Here is a 24458-nt window from a genome sequence, read left to right as displayed (position 1 = left end):
TATTGTTATGTTAAGCCATCAATAGGCTCTGTAATGAAAAGAACCAATTTTCCATATAGTTTATCCAGGAGAAAAAGTTAATCAAGACAAACTACTTTTTATTCTGTTTCTCATCTATGCTCTCCTTTATACTGTGATGTTCATTCAAATGGTTCTTTCTAAATTACGTGCTTACTGATGAAAAAAGAAAGAAAGAAAGAAAGAGAAAGAGAGAAAGAAAGAAAGAGAGAAAGGAAGAAAGAAAGAATGAAAGGAAGGAAGGAAGAAGAGAGAGAGAAAGAAAGAAAGAAAGAAAGAGGGGCTGGGAAGGTGGCTCAGTGGTAGAGTGCTTGCCTTGCATGCATGAGGCCCTGGGTTCGATTCCTCAGCACCACATAAGCAAAAAGAAAAAAGCCAGAAGTGGCGCTGTGGCTCAAGTGGTAGAGCGCTAGCCTTGAGCTGAAGAGCTGAGGCACAGCGCCCAGGCCCAGAGTTCAGGCCCCACGACCGGACCCAAAAACAAAAAAAAAGAAGAAAGAAAGAAAGAAAGAGAGAGAAAGGAAGAAAGAGAGAGAAAGCAAGGAAGGAAGGAAGGAAGGAAGATCAAGTGATTAGACCAATAGCAATCTCTTCTTTCTTGCCATGGAGAACTGTGGGACACTTTCTTTCTCCTTCATTTCCTTCTCCCTTATCTTGGCTTCCCTACTTCTCTACCTCTTTTTACAACTTTCCTCACACCCTCTACTTCAGTGGCTTACTGTGTCCACAAGAATGGTCTTGAGATGGTAAAGAGCCAGATAAAATAAAGTGGAATGTGTACGCTCCAAGAATGGGTCATGAAGACTAAAATATGGCATATGTACGGCTTATTGTTGGAAAGGGTGACGTGGATCAAGGTGTGTTGCACTCATAATTCTGTTCTGTAAAATGCCACCTCCTTTGTGCAACTACTTGAAGATGCTAAAAGTATTATTTAAAGACAAAAATAAATTGAATAGGATTCCTGAACATTTAATGGCTTTGCCTGGCTTCAAAAGGGCATGCTTTGACCCAGTGCCCAAGGCCATCCGGGGTTTAATGGTGACAATGCTGTAGGATAAGGCCCATATAATCCATGGTTTGATAAGGTCTGATCAAAAAACATGTAAGTGGGTAAGTAGGCAAAGATAATGGAATTGGCTGCAGCGAAGGCCAAGTCTCCTTCTGTTTCAAGCCTCTGGAAAATGATCACATTCTGAGACCAATTCCCAAGGGGTAGAATTTCTAGAATCAAGTGAACTTGATTGTGAATGTTGAAGTGCCTTTGTATTTAGCTTTATGAGACTTCCTCGGGGAATAGCGGTAGCTGTCTAACTACTTAATCTGTGATAATATTGATCCTTATAACTCCACCAGCATAGGGAACAACACAAAACCGATGTTCTAATGTTTAGAGATATGTAAAGTGCCCAGCAAATAGAAGATGTTTAGAATGCTTATTTTTGTTATTATTAACAATTTGGCATGCATTGAGATTTGATGTTTTAGCATTTTTTTAAAAAGGGAAGTGTGGAGAATCTTATGAATTATGTATGGATTCCTTTTATTATTCTTTCAATAACAGGACAAATTTTCTTCTTTCCCTCTCTTTGATTTTTATTCTTCCTAGCTTGCATGTCCACCAAAATAAAAAACACAGGTGATTCCGGCATTGTGTTTCATGCTGTCTGTCAGAGGACCACCTTGAGCTGGCTGTTCAGTGGGTTTGCGTTTCCTATTAAATTCAAGAGATGATCCCTGAGTAGGTAACCAGCAGTTTCTGGGCATAAGGAGCCCCATCTTGGACTTTTGATTTCTGTCAGTTCACTTGCTAAGTATTTCCACAAGGAAAAGCAGAAGTGATTCATCAAACTTAGCAGATGTGGAATTGATTCCCTCAGTTGCCTGACAATGCCTTGCAGAGATGAGCCTCATCTACATTCACACGGAGTTTCCACTGCTGTTGCTCTGTCTGCTGGATGGAAGCATGCATACCTGGGATCTGAATTAGCGGGAGGCTGATGGCACCACACGCATACGAGGGTCCTGCAGCACATGTACATGATGGTGGTAAATGTTTGCAACGGCCTCAGAGCCTGTGCGGCCCACCTGTGCTTCTACCGCAGATGGTTGCTTGAGGCTTGTACAAAACCACACACACACACACACACACACACACACACACACACACACACACACACACACACACACACACACACACACACACGAAGTACTGTTTCCCCCAAAATGGATCAACTGAGAACCAAAGAGATTAAAGGATTTACTCTAAGTTATCTATAGTGAGACTGAGGTATACTCAGTCTCTCATGCTGTCACTTTTCTGAATTACTAAGAGTGGCCAAAGTGAATTATATGGTTCATGCCACTCAGAGTTCATCCCCTAAGAATCTGTAGGAATGTGATTGGGGTAGAATAGAGGCCCAAAGAATATTTGTGGAATGTAAGAGTGAAGATACAAATGGAAACATTATGGGTCTATTAATGATTAAAGCTCTTGGGATAATTTCAAACTGTATGGAGTCAGTGAGACAAAGTGATTTCACATTGAATTTTGTTCACTGAATGAACATCATGAACTATTTATTGAGGCATATGTTTCAGGTTGGTGCTGAACATTGGAGCTATGTTGGGGAGTTTAACAGTGCTGCTGGCTACCTTTGAATAACAGACACACTTGCTATAAGAGCACTCTATAAGTTCTGGATCAATTTTAGCTCAGATCATTTGAGCTATTTGGTAACTCATGGCCATGATCCCACTTATTTCTGTCAGGTGGTAACTTGAGGAAACCACTGACAGATGTAGGAAATTATAAAAGAGGAAACTTGCAACTTGAACATGCCAGTTAATGCTGTCTATCAATCATAGTCATGTATACAAGCAGTCTCTACTACATAAGTGTGGTGTTTGATAATCCTTTTAAGTTTTCTTGTTCATGTTATTTCATCTTAAGCAGTGATTTCAAAGAAAACAATGATATTGTAACAGTTGAATTCAGGATCAAGCTACTGACCAAGAAGAGAATAAGACAAGTACACAAGCTTTCCAATTTCTAATGCAGTGCTGTTTTGAAAAATACCTTGTTTTACCCCTCAAAATAAACCTTTTGCTGTCTTCAGTTTAAATCCCTGATATATGTAAAGAAACAATAGGATTGATGTTGCTTGATCATTTATTCCTAGAGGAACCCAAACAACCCTTGGACTCATTTTAGTACCATTAACCTAGTATTAGGTGGAAGGCTATTTTCCTAGCTATGCACGTAGATTCTTACTGTAAAGATAGAACATTTAGCTTGTCCAGCCTTTGATGGTTGTTCATAGCTGAGTAAGGAATACATTAGCCATATTAAGAAAGGTTGCTAGATCTGAAATAATAACAAATCAAGTAGAAATATATGTATATGTAAATATATACATATATGTATGTATGTATGTGTGAGTCTGCAGTCTCAAACAAGTAATTGAAATTGTCCTCCATTACTTCAGAAAGTCAAAAGTTATAGAAAAGGAGACAGAAGACCCACTTTTCACTGGGAGCTGCATTGCCTACTGGCTCTTTAATAGAGGGTTTCTATTCATAAAAGAGAGGGAGATATTATCAAAATACATATTTTACCACCATTTTTATAAGTAGGCACTGCAGGATGATTCCTCTGAGTAGAATTCTTTAGGGCCCTCTCAACTCTCTCTAGATAGTTACACTTTACTGGCAGCCAGAGTTATTCATAGGGAAATTTCAAAGTAGACAGTGCCATATCAAAGTTTTATAACAGAAACTAAAATTGGACATTTCCCCACATAAGCATTTCCAAGGTCAAGAACTAAACACTTCTCCTAGGAATCACTGTGAAAATTTAAACTTCTTTTACTTTATCTCTTTCATTCCTCCTATATATAGAGTTGAGTCCTATCTTCCCAGAGAAGTCACGAATTACTAATGTCTACCTCTGCACTCATGACATATATACCACACACACACATATACACACATCACATATATACATACTAAATCATATAACCTTAATTTACATGTTCTAAATCAAAGGAGAAATGGTTTGTGCGTTGCCTATTATGTTGATTGTGCTTTCTAAAGAATTCTTCTACTGTGGTGGCTACATTCTAGTTGAAGCAGTTACCGTGTTAGGATTTAGGATCTACTCTGACAACACTGATTTTAAAAAGGGGGATTTCCATCCTGGAATAAAGAATCACTTTCTATCTAGTGCTTCAAGCCATCACTGTAGAAGAAAGGATCAACCTTAGACCCGATGGGTTTGAAGATACCATTTGAATTCGTGTGCTTTGAAAAAAGTGAATTTTCAAATTTGTTTTATAGAATCCTATAAAAGAAAATGACTTATCAAAATTCCTATTCTAATAGGATTTAATATGAACTAGATTCTTGTTCAGTAGACCACCTTATCTCTATGGTGAAAAGTAATGTCTCCTTTCTTTTCCTTTCTTTTCTTTCCTTTCTTGCTCCCTCCCTTCCTCCTTCCTCCCTTTCCTAAAATTCCTTCCCTCACTTCCTTCTTCCTTTCTTCTTTCTCTTCCTTCCTTCCTTCTCTTCCTTCCTTCCTTCTCTTCCTTCCTGCTTTTGTACCTTCCCATCACCATTATTATTTTTACCTTCAACTTGTTTAGAAGTCCCCATTTAAAAAGACTGCAAAAAAGTGATTAAACCAACACAAATTGTAGTGTAGATGATCTACTTTCCAATAAGTAGTTTGAAGTCATGTACTTAATGAAACAGGTCAGAAGCCAATTGAAGAGGGTACAGGGCAGGGAACACACAGAGAAACAAAGTCTCTTGGAGATGCTGCCTCTCTTACCCTTTGCAAACCACTGCTCAGTGTGATCTGTACCAGGTAGAGATGGATGATTGTAATTAGTGCATGTTGTTTGGGCTCAATTGTTTTTGTGGGGGTTTTTTTCCACCTTAAAAAATGCACCTTCAGGAGATAACTTGGTTGTTTGTTTTCTTTTGTTAAAACTTGTAATGAAATCCTAAAACAACAGGAAATAGAATTTGGGGAAAACAGCCTGTAAATCTAACTTACAGGGATCATACCTTTAATCACGGGGAGGCAATGTTGAACCTGATAAGGTTATCTGGTGGTAATTGCCCTGAAGTGAACCTGATATGACTAATAACTATCAGTGATTCTGAAGTTAAAAGGTTCCCATATTCATTCCATATAGGGCAAAACAACAGAAAGTAGAAACCTAAAACATTGTTTTAAAAGGCAATATCCCTTAAGTTACTGGTGACATTTCCCCACTCTCATTTTCTTAAGTTTATTCAGTCTTCTTTATATTTCTCCTTCTCCCTATCCATCCCTTGTGTTTGGGTCTTCAAAGACTATGGAAGGCAAATGGTAACCATTCCTGCCCTTTGGGTACAAACGTTAGAATGGCTTTCCTCAATGAGGCAGAAATAATCAACTTATCCAGACCCAGAGCTCAGAGCCCTGTGTTCGATGCTGTGGGGATCTCTGGTGTTTTCCTTCTGCAGCAGCGTGTTCAAAACTTGATTGGATTTTAGGAATACAAGAAGAAACTTGTAAGAACGTGTCCACACCCAGATCTCCTGGGAGTGCCTGTAGCAATCTCCTAGGCAGAGCACACAGCAGGAGTCCAGTGTGGACCCCCACCACAAGTCTCCTTTCACCTTACATTGGAAACATCTGTGCTGACATCTTGAAGCATTCCCCCCCACCTCCCCTAGAATAGCCTTTCTCTGAAGCTGGCAATGCTGCACATATTCAACCTTTCTGGAACACTCATCTGTTCTAAAGGTATTTACTCTTGAGCTCTAGGTCTGTGCCAGGACTCAGTATAGATAAATGCAATAGACTTTCCATCCTGGAAAAATGCATCAGTCCAGACATACAAAGATGTTTGGAGAAAGAGAGAGAAAAAGGGAAAATAATGCTCTAGATGGGGGGATCTTCCCTCCTGTGCATCATGCACTTGGAGAGATCTGGAAGAAAGCGGATAGAACCATGAGTGCTCTCAAAGCAGTCAACATAAATTTGTTTTTGTTTATTTCCTTTTGGTCTCTCTTTCTTGGCCACCAGTGCCATCTTAGGACTAGCATGTCAAAAAGACACCCCTGCATCCTGCCCATGAATATATTTTTTTTCTGACATGAGAGACTCAATGCCCAAATCCATATTTTTGTAGCTTAGCCTGAAATGCTGGATAGTCTATGCACTGGCTCTACCTTCAGACAAAACAACAACAGTTGGCAGAAATCAAAGCAGCGTCTGTCAATTTTAGGACTAATGCTTCCTCCATCCTTCATGATCCTTTTTTTCCTCTCAGAATTAAGCTTGCCACATTTTATTACACTTTAGTTGTTCTTTCTGTCCCATGGCCTTTTTTAAAAATCTGCCTCACCAGGTAAGAATATGAATTAATGACACACATGATACTAAAGATGAATTCACTGATTTAAAGATACAATTTGCATATTTTATGCACCATGGCTCATTGATAGCAGAGTTTCACTGCATATCTGATTCCTTAACACTGTATGAGGTAAGTCAATAAAACAGAGCTCTATCTGTGTCTGGTCATCTTTTCTATCTATGGAGTGTGTGAGTGCAATGGAATAAAGTGTGTTCTAAGATTAATGCTGATTTAGGCATTCTTGACTGCATCCATTATGGAAAGAAACCTCTATTCTTTCTCTGCAGGAACTTCTTTTCCTGTGGTGAATTCATTTTTTTTCCTGGGGTGAACACCTGTGTGGCTATTTAAAAACCACAACACCAGGTGTGTGCACATGAGTCTCTCTCTCTCTCTCTCTCTCTCTCTCTCTCTCTCTCTCTCTCTCTCTCTCTCTTTCTCTCTCTCTCTCTCTCTCTCTCTCTCCCTCTCTCCCTCTCTCAACATTCCTCTCAATGATTTCTTAGCAGGTTGAGTGAGGGAAAATAAAGCTTTCCAACTGAATAGGAAAAGATCTTAAAAAGCACTTAAATATATCTATTACAAGGGTATGCTCTGAAAATATCATAGCCAAATTACACAAATAGGGTCTTAGATGTATGAGGTGCTTTTTCTATTTTAGTATGTGAAAAATGTTGGCATCTGTAGACATGCTAGTAAAACCTCACTATATAAGAAGGAAGATTTGAAAATGGAGTAAACTGAAAAACTAGATGATGCGACTTTAAAATACCCAGCATACATTTTAAAATAAGGATTATTTTACCTTTTGCTTTGTCTCAGGTTCTCCGGTCCTCTTTTCCAAGAAATAGCTGCTCTGGGGAAAGCACTTGGCCTGCATTCAATAGTGATGTCCCCACCGACTTGAACCGCTGAAATTTTCTTAATGGGATTTTTGGAGAAATCAGGAGCAGAGGCTAAAAACAAATCAAAGGTTATATTGTTCCCTTACTCATTTAATTAACATACAGTGTCTCAAGAGCTAATTTCTCATTGTAGATGGAGTCAAATATTTGTAGTCAAAATCCATTCTCAAACTGATCTATTTAAGGTATATTAGGAACAGTTACTGTTTTCTGTGTGATATAATATATATTTGTAACATATATGTGTGTGTGTGTGTGTATAATGTTATACTCATCACTGAAATTTAACTATTTCAGGGTGATATTTATATACACAAGTGAAACAGATAAATCACAAATACGCCATCACTATGGCCACTTGTCTGGCAAACTTAAAAAGTATAAAACCTTGTCTGCATTTTACAAAAGCAGATGGGCTGAATACAAGTCTTTGAAGTAGCTTTTGTCAGTCTCGGCTTTGTCCTGACTAAGCAATGGTTGAACAAATAACCGGTTAGCGGGGTGTACCAATCTCAGTTTAGACAGGATCCAACAGTCTTTCCACCTGATGGGTGCTGGGGCTAGGTTCCAAACACTGTCCTTAGTCTGAGGTACAGGTGAACGGGGGTTTTAAGAGACACCAGGTGTTCTTGTTTCTGATCTTTTCAGGGATTGCTTCTCTGCCTTCACTTGACCTGTGTGTACTTTTTTTCATTTTTGTGATCTCAAATTGAAAAGCATGTCCTCAATTTAGGTTATATTCAACTTGCCATATGGTCAAACAGCAACAATTTGATTCCTGACTATAAAGAATCATCACATGTTAACTTTGGCTTTTGCCCAATAAAACTTGGGTTCATTGAAGGCAAGAAGGAAGCTTGGTTTTGATAAGAACAGTATTTTGAGGGCTAAGAATGTCCAATGAAACAATCATGATTGCAGAAATGAACAAAAGAGCTGATTAAGTCTGTTTCTTGTTATTGTAACTTTACTCTTTCTCTTCCTGTATCCTTTCTACTGCTGAAAGTGTTTGGGGGTAAAAGATCATAAATTCACTGTGGCACAAACCAGTTTGAATTTCACCACGTGTCACTTTCAGATTGCTTTAATCTTAAAAGTTTGGATTAGAGGAACTCATTTTTTTTAGTTTTCCTTAGTAGTTGGAGAGACATGTGATCTAGTTGTTTTGTTTTGTTTCGTTTCTTCCTTTGATTTAGTGCCAGTATTGGGCCTCACACCCAGGGCCTCACACTATCCCTTGGCCTTTTGACTCAAGGCTGAGGCTCTACTACTTGAGACTCAACTTCTGGCCTTTTGCTGGTTAAGTAGAGATAAAAACTCTCAGGGGCCTTTCTTCCTTAGATCTCAGCTTTATAAGTAGCTAGGTTTAGAGGCATGAATCCTCAGTGCCCAGCAAGACAGAGGGTTAATGACTTAAAAGGGGTTTATTGCTGAAGCTTGGGGGATGTTTGCTTTTCCAGTGAAACTAAGGCTAGGTTAGAAGTATGGATAAAGAAACCTGGCTCTTGAATTCAAGTCCTGATATTAGCCTAAAGGAAAGGGGAGGTGTGGAGGGGAGGGAATGGGAATGGAGGAGAAGGAAGGGAGGACGGAGGAAGAGAGGGAAAGGAAAAAGCAAAGGCACAGATCTGTTCAGTTCTTTAATTTTCTTCTTCTTCTTCTGTCTTCTGAAGTTAAGGTAGCTTTTAGAACCATGCACCTACAAAGATGTGGGGCAGGTATTAATAACACTTTCAAATTGTGCTGCTCAACTCCATAGTCTTTGCCCTTCTTGTTATGAGAAAAAGGTGAATCACTCTTTGTTGTCTCTGTAACTTTTGAGTTTTCTTTCTCATGGCTTTGAGAAAGACTATATTTCTTCTGCTTATACTTCGAGCTAAAATATTCCTAATGGATTCCTTCTGAGTTGAACTCAATCAGCATTTCATGTGAGAATGAGTTGGTAGAACTTTTTGTGTTTGGATACACCCAGTGATGGGCTCTTCCTCAACCCTAATGTATTGCCCAGGAAGAATGATAATTACCACCTTGAAATTTGTAGAGCACTAATTTCAACATTTCTCATTATTCTAATAGAAAGCAATTTCTGATTTACAGAAAAAAATTGGGATCAGATTATGTATAATCATAGCTTGCTAAAATGTCATTTTGAATTTCTTGGTGATAAATGAATGGCTTACCTAAGACTCTCAATTCTGCATTTGCATAAATTATCTGATACTTGTTTTCTGCAGCACATTGGTAAACACCAGAATCTGACACATTGAGCATAGATATGATAAGAGTTCCATTTTCAATTTGAATTCTCTCCTAACAAAGGAAAAAGTATGGAAAAATGTGAGCACATGAACATAAACACTCTCTTAAGCAGCATTTTATTAAAGAGCATTTGTGATTGTCTATCAGATCTGGTACTTAGATGTATTACTACAATAACTTGAGGAGCTAGATAGGTGGATGGATGGAGAAACATATATGCATTATATATGTATATATAACATATGTAAAATATATGCATGTATGTATTCCAGGGATCTATTTCCATTTTGCAAAGATAATAAAAGTAAGCTGAAGGGAACTCCATGCTACATGCAAAAGGCATATGGGGAAATGCCACTAAAGCTAAAAGAAAGGAAGACACCCTATTTAGGTACTAAATAATGATGCTCTTGATGAGTCTGTCTATGTTTGCATAACTAAAATGGAGAACTAACATAGTTATCTGGAAAATTTAATGAGGAAATTACCAACTCTTTCATTTTCCAAACATTGTAAAAGGTAGCATGTTTAGACTGAAAAATGTTATTTATAATTTATAATTATATTATTTGCTCACTTTCTAATGACTTTAGAGGAAGTTTTTTTTTTTTTTTTATAAAAGCAAGTATAGCATGGTGTCTGAAACTTACCTTGGGTCTTGATATTTGATAAAGTATAGAAAGCTCTGACTTTCACTAGCTGCTCTACGAGCTTGGAAAAATGACTTAACCCCACTAAACTTCATTGTCTTCATCTTGGTTCTATCATTAAGATTCAGATGTTTTGAAAGCTAATTCCAACTTTGACTAGCTGCTACATGACCTTGGAGAAGTAAATGACTTAACCTGACACTCATTGCCTTCATCTATCTGAAAGAAGGATAATTGTCTATTTTTCTTACAAGACTGTGTAAAGATTCAAGGTAATGTATGGAAAAATAATAACATCTGACTCATATGAGAACATAATACAAGTTAGGCACCGAATATTTAAATGTAGAATTATTGTGATCTATGTGACCCTGATCATCACTCTTACTATTATTCACAAAATCTACTTAGTATGTTGAACACAGTTGCTTACCTCTGGGTTAAGGCGTTCACCATTCTTCAGCCAGGTATACCAAGGACTGGGCTTGCCACTAGCTTTGCACTCCCAAAACAAACTGTCATAGATAGAGAGGTAGGTATTTTGGATTTTTTGTTCCCATTCTGGAGGGGCTGTGAAAGAGAGAGAGAGAGAGAGAGAGAGAGAGAGAGAGAGAGAGAGAGAGAGAGAGAGAGAGAGAGGAGAATGCATTTGGCAGGGCGATTAGCAAGCATCATAGCAATGTGTATAGGGTCCAGTTGGACTGAACTACTGGGATCTGGGAACTCCAACACAGAGGGACAGAAATCCTGGTTACAAATATCACTGGGTACTTGGCTCAAATTACCTGTTGGTTATGTGTCTTTTCGCTGCACCTATATATCACTAGAAAATTGTGGGAAAAGGCCAAAATGTAGAACACAGCTAGACAATATTGTGATGCCAAATTAAAGTACATAGGTCAAAATTTGGAAAATACAGGCCAAATACAGACCCCCTAATGGTAAAATTTCCTTAATTATATTTGATCTAAAATAAAAATGTATATGTATATGTATCAGAAATAATTTCCACCCAGTAGCTTGGGTCATCAACTAAGTATAAAGCTCTTCACTTTTTGTAGGATGATAATCCAGTATTTTATTCATTGATTCCTGTTAGGGAGTGAGAACTTCTGGAGTTGAATACGTATTTAGTACCTTGCTTAAACCTTAGACATGTTTCCTAAACCTATTCTTACAATCTGAGAAAGCCAAGCATAGTATTGAGGGAGAAAACTATTGGTATAAGTATTGCTGAACTAAAGCAACATTAGCTGTACTATCATTCATGTAAATAAGTAAGTGGGATAGAGATTAAATGTTTTTAATTGAACATTAATTCCATAAAGATGATTGCAAACTCCCCTGATGCACTCAATCGTCCCTCTCCTTCGTTGAGCTTTGAGTTGGGCTGTATAGGAGAACATGCATCTTTCTTTGGCATCTTCCTGGCTATGACTAGATGTTTTACAAGTGCAAATGTAATTAATTTGATTTTAGTGGATTTTCCCAGAGTAATAAAGTAACCTGCTCAAGGTGACATAAAATGAAAAATGCGAAGCCAAAACGTGAACCCTTGCAAGTGCAGCCTAAATAAAGGGCTGTATTTATTGGGGGATTACCACACCTTCCACAAAGGGAAATCATCAGCAAACAGCAGGGAAGGAAAGCCAATGCAAGATGAGTTAGTGAACTGATCATCAATATGGATGAAGAGTTAACTCAAAGTACAATATCTTCTCCCCACAAGGCAATCAGCATTCCTGTGATATGATTTTGATAAACAAAACTTGTCTAATTATATACGATTTACTTTGTTCAGTAACTTGATCACTGGTTATAAACATGTCTTGCAGGAAAATATAAAATATATTTTTATAATTCTCCTTCATTTGTAAATTCTACTCAGAATTATAATTAAGATTGCCATAAGCTGCTGCCATTTTATGAGAAATAGATTGGAGTCAATGTTACCTTGCAATACTTGCATGGTTTAACATGGACACTGTTGATATTTTCCAAGCAATTATAATAAATAGCAGCATGGATAAACCCTGCTGAAATTAAAGCTTTCTCTGGTCAGTGTTACTTGTTCACCATTGTCTGAGGTGTCCAAAGGTGTCCATGCTATTTCTCCATGACACTGTTCACACCTGCTAATAACTTCCACTATTTTCTTAGAAGGGTATTGCCACAGACTTTGTATAACTTCTGAAGGTCTACTCACTCACCATAGAAAACAAGTTGGCCCTTGGCAAGGTTTCTTCCCCGAAGGTTTCCGGCAATGCACTCATAGAAGCCTTCATCTTCTTGTTGAAAGTTCGGGATTTCAAGGATAGCTTGGGATTTGCTGTACTTGACTTTGCCTGGCAACGGGTTTCCATCCAACCTCCTCCAACTAATATCAGGGACTGGACTAAACAGTTATACCTCATTAGAACAGGTGACCTGACATCGTTATGGCAGTAGGATACAATAAGAGCATCCTTAAAAAAATAACTCTCAAAAAAAAAGAACCATTCAATCAATCCATTAGATTGCGAGTCATTTTTAGATCACACATGCACCATTCACTCATTCATCCCTTTATTTAATAGTTGACGAAGTTCTTGCCATGTATAAGTAACTGTACTGTGTTCAAAGAACATATTGGCAAATAAAAGAAATGTATAGAGATATAACATAATCAGGTACTAAAAATGAATAGATTTTCAAACTGCAATAACCTAAACAAGGAAATAGGGAACGGACATAATAATTATATCAGTTTAAGTCTGGTGATAAGTCAGATACCATTTGCTGTAACCCAGATACCATTTCCTGTCCTGTAACCCTAGCTACTCAGGATGCTCAGATCTGAGGATCATGGTTTAAAGCCAGTTTGGGCAGGAAAGTCTGTGAGACTCTTATCTCCAATAAACCACCAAAAACCCAGAAGTGGTGCTGTGGCTCAAAGTGATAGAGAGCTAGCCTTGAGTAAAAGAGCTCAGGGACAGGGACCATGCCTTGAGTTCAAGTCCCACAACCAACAAAATAAATAAAATAAATCTGGTAACCCAGAAAATTCTTATATGTGATATTTAAGTTAAAGCAAGCTCTTGCACATATTCATTTACAAGTTCTAAGGAGAAAATATAGATTCCACTAAAGCTAAACCAGTAGTACTGTGTCAGTAAAAGTTTGCATGAGAGGTGCACTAGATTATTCAGGAATACAAGATAACAGGTACTTGTGGGTTAGAAATACAGATTCCATGGTCCTCAAAGTTATGTACTCATTTATACATATTTTATTAAAGTATTAATGAAACAAAGATGAATTAATACTATACCTGTTCTGTTTGATGTAATTTATAGCATTTTTATTCATACAAATTGAGTCTAGTATTTCATATCTATTTTAATTAAATATAGACATGTCTTAAGACAACAACAAAGATCCATTTTATAATACATGAAGCCTGATGGTGAGCAATGAATGCAAACCCCTTGTGTAAAATGTTCATTTCATGACAAAGCAAAGCTGCAAGAGAAAAGCATTCACCAATAAACAGATCTTAAAAAAAAAAGTAAGCCTTCCTTCTATTTACATGAACACCTTTCTTCCTGTCAAGACATCCGTCATTCTCATATAGATTTTCAGATGATTTAAATATTTCTGTTCTAGTTCTATTTCAGATTAGCAATTATGATAGCAAGTCATTTGGCAAAGTCGATTTGCAAGCCTTGTGGGAGAAGCAGGGTTTCTTCAAGTCATCAAAAGTAAAGTGAGTGCATCCTCCAATCATATGCAAAGTGCTCGACAAATAAAGATCTGCAGAGTCTGAGCAGTAAATAACTGCAGAAAATGAGTGATGACTCAGGGCCTGCTTTAAATACATCAAGAAACCCTGGCAAAAGCCTATGAAGTGTTATTGTCAAACATGTTTTTGTTGGGCCCATCAGAGATAAAGCATGGACAATTGTATCAGGTGCTCACACAGATCTGTCAGAACACAGGACCCAAATCAATGTTTGAGTCATCTTTTTTTCTCAGAATTGACATATATTTACAATTATCACTTGAAATTTGTTAAATGTGGGGGGGGGCAGGGAGAGGGATTACTATTCTATTGTTGAGTTCCGTCCTTTTAAAAAGAGATGCCACTTGCCACAATTTTAGATTGACATTTTAGTGAATCAGCATATTCCATACAACAATTACCCTCAGGTTTTCTTAATAACGAGTAAAAATGAAGTCCTAGAACAGAATGCTTTTAGACAGAAAGGTATTCAAGAAGTGATGAATATTGTATGTGGTAGTATTTAATTTAAAAAATACACATGCCTTGCATATATGAACTTACTGAGGTTTTTATCTAGGGGAAATAAGAATCTGAATACCTTTTATTTTCCTTGCTACTTATGCCTATTTTCTATGACTTTCCCACAATGATCATGAATAATCTAGGTTATAAAACTTTTCTGGGAAAACTGATTTATAAAGAAGCTCTTGTCTGTATTCATGATCCTTTCTTATCTTTTTCTATGACAGTGAAAATTTGAAGCTTATGCTGAAGACGTACAAAATATCCAATTAAAAGAGCTTCTAACTTAAAGCATTCAGACAAAATATAAGCAAAAAGTGAATATTGTTCCTATAGTCATATCTTACAGCTTTGTATTGATAAGGAACACAGAAGGCCTTCTTTACAGATTCCTAAATACTGTATTGATTGATTATTTTGATAATACTCTTTTTAATACTATAATAAATTGCTTTACTTGGTCAACCATGAACTCTGAGCTGGGTGCTGTGTGTGTGTGTATGTGTGTGTGATATAAACATATAATTTCATTTTTTGTCCTATATTTTATTAGAACCAGATCTGTTTCATATTTCCTCATTGCAGGCACTATATATTAATCATAAGGAAATACTGACTGCACTTGCAATTGTAGGATGATCCTATTACAGTCTATCTGTGATCATGTGAAATGGATCCCCATTTGAAGTCACACAATTAATTGCCAGGAGTTAAACAAACCCAAGCAAATAATCTAAATTCTTCTTACTTTCCCAGAGAGAAAGAACTTGGTATCAACATTCAATTCTAATGAGTGTGTACCCCCCTTGGACAATAGCAATGAAGTATCCTGCATAGACTTTTCAAACACAAATCCTCAGCATTCAAGCTCTAATCCTATTAACTACTCATAAAACCTGAATCTGTACATAGTTCCACTATCCAAAGACTATTACCTGCATTTCCTTGTTGGTAAATGCCTTGAGATTGATACCTTTACTAAGTAGCAGCTAAAAGAATCTGGTCTTATGTCAAAAAAGGAACTTTACAACTTTGGTGTGGGGGGGGGGAAGGATGGGGTGGGGGGGAGGTGGGGGGGGGGTCGATGGGAATGGGAAACAAAGAGGAGGCAACAATGCTTGATAAGAAATGTACTCGTTACCTTGCCCATGTAATTATAACTCCTCTCACAATAAAAAAATAATAATAATTAAAAAAAAGAATCTGGTAATTTACATGCCTCCGGGACAGCCATTTTCACATACCCTGGGGCATGCTGAATACAAATGCTCCATCTCCTATAACAGGAGTTCTGGGCAACAGTTGGTATCACAGCATTCTTTCCAGAGCTCTCCTTTCCAGCGGAGCCAGGTTTAGTTTTAATGTTGTTCGAGTACCTACTATGTGTCACTACTTCTCTTTAGCTGACTAACTTCCCTATTTTCTTATGGGTCTTCCTAAGAATTCCTATGGTCACTTTCAAAAAAAATATTCTTTTAGGGACCATCTCTTAGAAAACACATGAATTAAAAGCCCTTTGCACTCGAATCAGTGCTGTTTTTGTTACAATACCCAGTGTAAGATATCCATAAGAATTTCACAATATGTGGACCTAAATGGGCACTGGACACATAGAAGTAGACATTTGTAGGTTTAAGATCAGTGACATATAAGATAAAAAAAAAAAGTAGCAGAATTGTTGTAAAAGCCTGTGTACTACACATCATATTTCAAGAGTTTACTTTTCTATATAGCTGATAGAAGGTCTGCCCTGGGAAGGCAGAGCAGACTCCTCCCTCCTCTCGGCCAAGTCTCCCCCCAGTAGCTGTGTCACCTAGATTACTAGCACACTTGGAGGCGGTCACCTCCCCTTCCTCCAAAGTCACATCCTGCCCTCCCTCCTGCCCTCCCTCCTGCCCTCCCATGGGACTGTGGGAGGGCCCCAGGTCCATTGTGGCCACACCTCCCCTCACCTGGCCATACCTTCTCCCCTCCCCCTTCCCTACTTAAGCCCAGGTGGGATATCAGCTGGACACTTCCAGCCAGGCCTCCTCACCATGGTGGGTGGGGCTGCAGGTAAGTAAATAAACTTCTCTTCCTGCCTGAAAACCACCCGGTAGTGTTCTGTTTAAACCTAATTAAACCAACCTCTTTAAGAAGCCTAACAGCTAATATTCCCTCAAATCATGGCAAGAGACAAGTAGTACTAAACAAAGTCAAGACTGAATCAGAAAAGGTTCCCCTTTAAATATTACTCAAAAATCTTTTATACTAGCCCAAGTATGTGTGGAGTGATAAATAGTTTCCAAGGTACTGAATTATGGAGAAGTTTATAAGATTCGGTATAAGATTCTCACTTATTAGCTCTCAATTGTGAAGCTTGCAAGAGTCAGAGTCCTACATTCCAAACCTACAGAGGCTATGCTTCTTCTCTAATGCGCTTTTCTTTTTCCTTAGAAAATCCAGTCTTACCAATTTGCATTAAGTTGGGTGATTTTACCTCTGGCAATAAGAAAGATCACTGCAATAAACATAGTTGTGCTGGTAGCTTTAGTATAGTCTTGTTTGTGATCATTCAGGTAAGTGCCCAAAAGTGGTATTGCTGGGTCATAGGGGAGCTCTTTGGAACCAACCTAGATGCCCCTCAGTATATGAATGGATCAAGACAATGAGGTATATATATATATATATGCAATGGAATTCTATGCCTCTATCAGAAAGAATGGTATTGCTCCATTTGTTAGGAAATGGAAAGACCTGGAAAAAATTATATTAAGTGAAGTAAGCCAAGCCCAAAGAAACATAGGTCCCATGGTTTCCCTTATTTGCAATAACTAGTATATGTCTGAGACAAGCAGAAAAGGACAGATAAGTTGATGTTAGGCAAGATGAACCCAAGATAAGGACTCAAGTGGTTTTTCTTTCTTGCTATTGTTTCTAACATATTTATAAGGTACTATGTGATTTTTTTGTTGCTTTGTATGTCCCTCCCCCACGATATAACCCCTGTATTCACTGTTTTTGATGTTGGTATAATTTGGGGAGGGAAAGGGAACAAACAAATTGTTTAAATAGGGATACAGATTGACCCGTTATAACAATGAAATATACAAGACGCTATGTAGAAAACTGAACTTTACAATTTAGGCAGGGAGGGGGTAGAGTGGGTTGTAGCTGTGGAGATGGGAGGGAAGGGATGGGAGGGGGAAAACAAAGGAGGAGGCAACAATGCTGGATAAGAAATGTACTCATTACCTTGCTTATGTGATTGTAACCCCTCTGTACAGTATTTTCACAATAAAAAACTTATTTAAAAAAATAAGAAAGATCACACGCGGCTGGAGGTATAGATCAAGTGGTTGTGGTATCAGTTCCCACATAGAACCCAGAGTTCAACCAACCTTACCCCTTCAAAGAATTTATGCCAGCCTAAGAGAGAACCATTTTTCAGCTGTTCCGCACATCATATCCAAGGGCAAATGATGCCCCATTGCCAACCTAATAGTTAAAGTATGGGAGCAGAAAGAGAGAGAAAAAGAGATAAGGGAAGGGAGGGAAAGGAATCACAGACATGGTTCTGGGACTGGTTTTGCAACATTGTTGACAGAGGGCTCTCTTTGTACAGAGGTTTGAATGTAAAATGTATTCTCAAGCCTCTGCTCAATAATTCACCAGCATATGGAGAAATTATCTTCCCAGAACTCTTCTATTTTGCTCCCTCTTTGTCTTCAGCCCATTTGAAATCATTTTCCAGCTACTGTCAGCTAAAAGAATCTCACATATAAGATTCTGAAGGTCTTCGATCACATGCTATTTAGGTTAATTTCTACCAGTGTGAATCTATTATATGGTGGGTTCTTTTTGGAATACTTTATTTTTGAATCCTTACAGCAACCAACCCATCAAAAGTAACTAAGCAAATAAATAAGTAAAGTCTTGTTAACAAAACAACTCAGAAATACCCAGCAATTTTTTAATATTCCACAGTGACTAATTAAATGTTCACATTTTTTTCAGATCCACTATGTCATTTCTGTACATAAATAGTATCCTCTTGATCATTAGACATGCATGATATAGAATCAGAAGTAAATGAAAAGTACTGATTATTTAAACACACACACATATATGTGTAAGTTAATTGATAGTTTTACTTTACCTTGTAAATTCATATCAGAATTATAAATGAATTGCTTTATGTTTTACAACTTCTTTCTTATCTGAGTCCATCCCAAACAGGAAGTGATTAGAAATAACTGAACTTATGAAAAATGAAAATATTACAAGACTGAACTGTAAAGTTCAATGAAAGTTAATTTTTTCTATGTACCACTCTGTGTAAATAATAATGATCAAAATAGAATTATTGTATAATGCTATTTATACCATCTAGAGAAGAATGTATCTTGTATACTCAGCTATATTTTGTGGGACATTTACACACATGGCTTTTCTCATTCAAATAATGGTCATTAATAATAGAATACAATTCATAGACTTGCCATGAGAGTTAAAGGAAATTACCCATATTGTGAGCTTAACATTCTGTTTAGCACACGTTAAATAATATAGTGGGGCATTAGTGATTAATAGAATAACAGTATCCTTGTAATGGAATTTATCATTTATCAGCCCAGGCAGGAAAGTCTCTGAAATTCCTATCTCCAATTAACCACAAAAAAAACCAGAAGAGAACTGTGACTGAAGTAGTAGAGCAGTGGCCTTAAACCAAAAAGCTCAGGAAAAGTGTCCAGGCCTTGAGTTCGAACCCCAGTACTGGTGCGTGTGCACGAGCGCTCACACACACACACACACACACACACACACACACACACACACAAACTGATGAATGAATCATTCATAAAGTCGAGACTCTGCTGTGTGAATAAAATGTGTATCCAAACGTGTGTAATCTCCTGAAGCACAATCCTGCCTCACACCATTGAATATTCCGGCTATGACCCTTGATCCTGGCGGTGATATACAGGTCATGAGGGAACTCTGGGAGGAGACAGGGCATGCATTCTGTGAAATGTGTCTCATTAACTGTCAAGGGACTATTGTCGTAGGTGGAAAAAATAAGACACTGTTCATCAAAGAGAAGAAAATTTCTGTGCATAAAAAAAGATGTGCATTTACAAAGAATATTAACAACAATTAATTGAGTGTTTACTATTTAAAGAGCATTATGGTTGATGACTCCCAGACATTGTCTGAGTTGAAGACTGAGCTGGTAGCTTCTAACAATGCTAATTACCTCCTCGGGATGATACTCACGTTTAGGTAGATAATTTCATCTAAATCATTACCTGCCAATTTTCTTCAACTATGAGTTCCAGAACAGGCTAATTTATTGTGATCCACCTTCTAATTCTTTTGAGTTACCACTCTAAATTATGAGCACTAGCTGCCTCTTCCTCCTTCCTTGGTTTCAGGCATTGTTTTCAGTTTCTACCGAGTTCATCCACGTAGAAGCTAATAGTAACATAGAATTCTATTTCCAGGCAGTTCATTTTGCTTCTACAAAGACTGATTTACTCAAAACGTAACCTTCACATATGAATCACATTAAGCATCCTATAGAGAAAGAAAGTTTTGTTGTTGTTGTTGCTGTTGCTGCTGCTGCTGTTTGTTGTTTTTTCTTTTTTTTTGGGGGGGGGGTGGAGATCTTGCTAATGGACTCTAGGGTTAAATTGGAACTGTAAGGTCACAGAATCAAATAAATGGTTCCATTGTCTTTGTAACTGCAGAGACCAGCCCTTTCTGGAAATGTTTCCCTTTCAGGTCAATTAGTGCCTTCTGATTAAGCATACAACTTAGGATTCCATGGCTGACAACTAGTCCAGGAGTAGAGTGCTTGAAAAGCAGGGCCAAGGCCCTGGATTCTATCCCCAACACTGGGAAGGAAGGAAATAAAAGAGGGAGAGAGGAAAAGAAAGAGGAAAGGAGGAAGGAAAAAAAGAAAAGAGGAAATGAAGAAAGCTTGAATAAAAAAATCTTACTGTAAGAAAGGAGGGAGTTCTTGGTTACATTTCTCCACAGGTACACATACTATTGGTCTCTGTAAACCCTTTTCCTCCTGCAAAAAACAACTTCAACAGGTTTCATTGTTCTTTTTTTTGTATACACAAATAAACCACTTCAACAATAATCCAGCCTCATTATGCTCTCCATTTGCTTTCCCAGCTCCCACTGGTAGCCTAAGACGAACAATCATACTAGAGAAAACCAACTTGAAATATCTCTGACTTCCAAATCCTCCACAGCTCACAGATAAGGGCTTCCTGAACCTTGTATTTCAAAATGAACATTTCAAAGGGTCCTTTTTTACTGTATTCCTATTTTAAAGCACTTGCCTGAAATGTCAGTGTTCATAGTTGTGAAATACTACTAGCTGAAAAAGACAAAACTTTTCTTTCTCTCTCCCTTTTCCCCTACTCTGGTTTTTCTGCTTCTTAAATAAGCATAGCCATAAATAAAGACTTTTTACTACTTTCTCTCATGTCTTTGTGCTTTTACAAAGAAAGCATCCTATTAATTTTATCTGAAGAAAGAGAATGTACTTGTTAACCATCTGGCCCAGTTCAACCTGAATTGGAAGTGAAATTAAAACTCTCTGCACACTGGTAGGAAGTGCACTTCAATTCTATGCTTTAAGCCCATAAATAGAATTTTCATTACTGGTGCTATTTGAGAAAGCTTATATTTCTCCCCCGGATTTCTTAAACCTCATTACCCACAGCTTAAATCCAGGCCATCCTAAGTTTTGGACTAGAGACTGGTAGAGAGAATCGGTTTCCTAAGATGCTTGTGTTTGGGATTATTCTTAACTTGAACCTCATTTCAGAAAATCTTATCGGCAGCCATTTTCAATCAAAGACAGTAAAGCAGAATAACAACCCCCCCAAAGAATGCCTTCGTTAATATTTTCAGACTCTTCTCCAAGCTCCTTTCATTTTTCCAACTTGAAATATTCAGAGAAAGAGCTTCAAAAAAAAAGTGTTTTAAGGATTGTCCTATGGGGATATAGTATGGACAGCAATCTCATTGTTAAGAAAAATTGGGGGAAACAACTGGAGTAATCTAAATATAATCACAATTCTGTTCTTCTGCCAGTTTCTGCATTAGACACAATGTTTCAATACGCTCAATATTCATGTTAAATTTTAATTTTTCTCATTTTTGGCTTTTTTTGGAGGAGGGGGAGTGGTCAGTCCTAGAGCTTGAACTCAGGGCCTGAGCACTGTTCCTCCATATTTTTTCTCAAATCTACCATTCTACCACGTCTGGCTTTCTTAGTATTGAATTGGAGATAAGAGTCTCAGGGATTTTACTGCTTGGGCTGGCTTTGATCTACAAACCTCAGATATCAGCTTTCTGAGTAGCCAGGATTACAGAGGTAAGCCTCTAGCACCTGTCTCATTGAACACAGGAGGGCTTTTTAGAGGTTACAAGAATGCTTTTCTATCTTTCCACCATGTAGTACCAAGGGCAGAGCTGAAGACACAGACAGAACATCCTATTTAGGAAACAAAGAGTGGCCCTAGTCATACACATCATCTATTGATGCCTTAATTTTGAATTTGCAGCTTCTCACTGTTGCTGAGCAGGGAGAAATAAATTCCTGCTGTTTATAAACCACATCATTTGTGGCATTTTGCTACAGCAGTCTAGAGGAACTCAGATGCTGCCTACAGCAAGTTTCCCTTGGGGAGAAAAATCTAACAGAGTGCATGTGTTCATCTGAAATTTGACACCACAGTTGCTCTGTGTGGAAATCCACAAAAGGTTTGTACATGACAGCAATGGTAGAACATACATAAAGTTTATTATACTACATATTGAGTCACACAAACTATATGAGACTCAGTTTTTTCTTTGCAGGACTTGAAGTTACCTAAAAGGAAACAACAGTGAGTGATGTTTTGATATATAAAGTTGAACCTCAAAAAAAGTTTTACATAAATTGCCTCACTGAATAGATATGGAAAGGAACCAGTGTTCAGAATTACATTGGATTTGGTAGATAACCATCATTTGTCCAAAATGTTTTAATATGAGTTAACACTAACCCTAAATTCATAATCCTATTAACCCTAAATATCTCTGCTATTCTTAGAAACAAAGAAAATGTTGGTCACGGTAGGAATTTGAGGCATGTATCACTTCCAATTTATTTGCCTTGATCTTATCTCAATTTAAAAGAAATACCTTCTAACCAAAAGTACAGTAGACATTGGAAATGTACTTGAATCTACTCAATCATTTTATCTTAGATTTACTGGAGACTTACTCTATAACAGGCAGTATGTGATGCCTTATAATAGCACTAGAGTACACATGACTATTCTTGTTTACATTCACAGAGACTAGGATAAGGAGAGTTTAGATAACTAGCTCAACACACCAAAACAAAACTTTTAAATAAGAATTTGAGTCAAAGCCAAACATCCCACAGAAAGCATGCCTCACTTTATCGGTACATAAACAAGCATGCCTTGTTGCTTTTGTATCAACTAACCAAATACAAAATGAGACTACATGTTATTAGCATGCATAATATATGAGTAGCAACACAGTCTGCCTAATGAACTAATGTGTTTTGCAACCAATAGACAAAATTCTTTTTGTTGTTGTTGTTAACAAAGGCTAGAAGATAATTTTTATTTTAGTTTAAGTATATTGCCATTAAATTTCAGTAAAGGTTTAGAGATAGACTCCAAGGTTAGATGAAAAATACAAGAAAAATAACTGATCTCTAAGATCACTTCTAATTTAGAGGTGGAATCGTGTGTGTGTGTGTGTGTGTGTGTGTGTGTGTGTGTTGCTTGTGGGGCTTGAACTCTAGGCCTGGGTATTGTCCCTGAGCTCTTCAGCTCAAGGCTAGTGTTCTACCACTTGAGCCACAGCACCTCGTCTGGTTTTCTGGTGGTTCATTGGAGATAAGCGTCTCACAGTCTTTCCTGCCTGGGCTGGCTTTGAAGTGCGATCCTGAGATCTCAACCTTTGGAGTAGCTAGGATTACAGGTGTGAGCCACCAGCGCCCAGCTTAGATGTAGAATCTTTATGTCCTCAAGCCATTCATGACTTCCAAGGAAGAATGATGGGGTTTCTCGAGAGCAATGGTCATAGCCTGGAAAGGCTGACAGGAACTTGCAATTGAAAACTGAAATCCATAGAGAAAAATCAATGATGCTGAAAGCTTCACTGCTTTGAAAGTATGAATAAACTTATTCAATTGTGAGTTGGACACAGAGGTTTGTATTTGTAACCACAGCTACGTGGGACCTGGAGATTAGGAGGATCATAGCTTGAGGCCATGCCAGCAGAACATTAGTGAGACTCTATCTTAATCCATAGCTAAGCTTGGTGATTGCATCTGTCATCCCAGCTACATGGGAAAATCACCATCAAGCATGGCCAGGACAAAAATGTGACACTCTGACACAAAAATAACTAATGGAGAAAGATGGCAGAGCAACAACCTCCCAAGGATGAGGGCCTGAGTTCAAATCACAGCACCACAAGAAAATAATAAGCAACAACAACCAAAATATTATTGAACAGAGAGAGAAAAATTAAATATCGAAAAGTGAAGTCATAAATACCAATTTGATGGATATTAAAAATGTAACTGAAATGGAAAAACTTCCCTGAAAGAAAAATTCTCATGAAAAATGGATAATCTAAATAGACCTATACCTATAGAAGAAATGAATAGTCAAGAATCCCCCAAAACACAAAGCCCAAACCCAGAAGATGTTACTGCTGGTAGCTCCCAGCACATAAGAAAAAAAAAATACTACTCAGTTCTCTTTGAGAAAATAGCAAAGGGGGAAGTTTTCTGGTTCATTCAATAAGCATTAGCAAAATGCAAAAATGAAACAAAGATTTTAAGAAAGTACTGATCAGTATACCATAAAAATATAAATAGAAAAGCCCTGAA

The 24458-nt window shown here is 37.6% G+C and overlaps 1 protein-coding gene across 1 annotated transcript in view; it reads right to left on the bottom strand.

The window, feature by feature from the left end:
- The window catches only part of LOC122108014 (contactin-6-like), a 253962-nt gene that overhangs the window by 53611 nt on the left and 175893 nt on the right, over window positions 1-24458 (bottom strand). The window contains 4 exon segments of the mRNA XM_042679950.1: window positions 7240-7390; window positions 9520-9649; window positions 10682-10818; window positions 12459-12643. Of these exon segments, the coding sequence (XP_042535884.1) occupies window positions 7240-7390; window positions 9520-9649; window positions 10682-10818; window positions 12459-12643 (603 nt within the window).

Source organism: Dipodomys spectabilis, unplaced genomic scaffold (assembly GCF_019054845.1).
Source record: "Dipodomys spectabilis isolate Male_0828 unplaced genomic scaffold, ASM1905484v1 ptg000054l, whole genome shotgun sequence".
Lineage (NCBI taxonomy): Eukaryota > Metazoa > Chordata > Mammalia > Rodentia > Heteromyidae > Dipodomys > Dipodomys spectabilis.
This window is presented reverse-complemented; position numbering and strand designations above follow the sequence as displayed.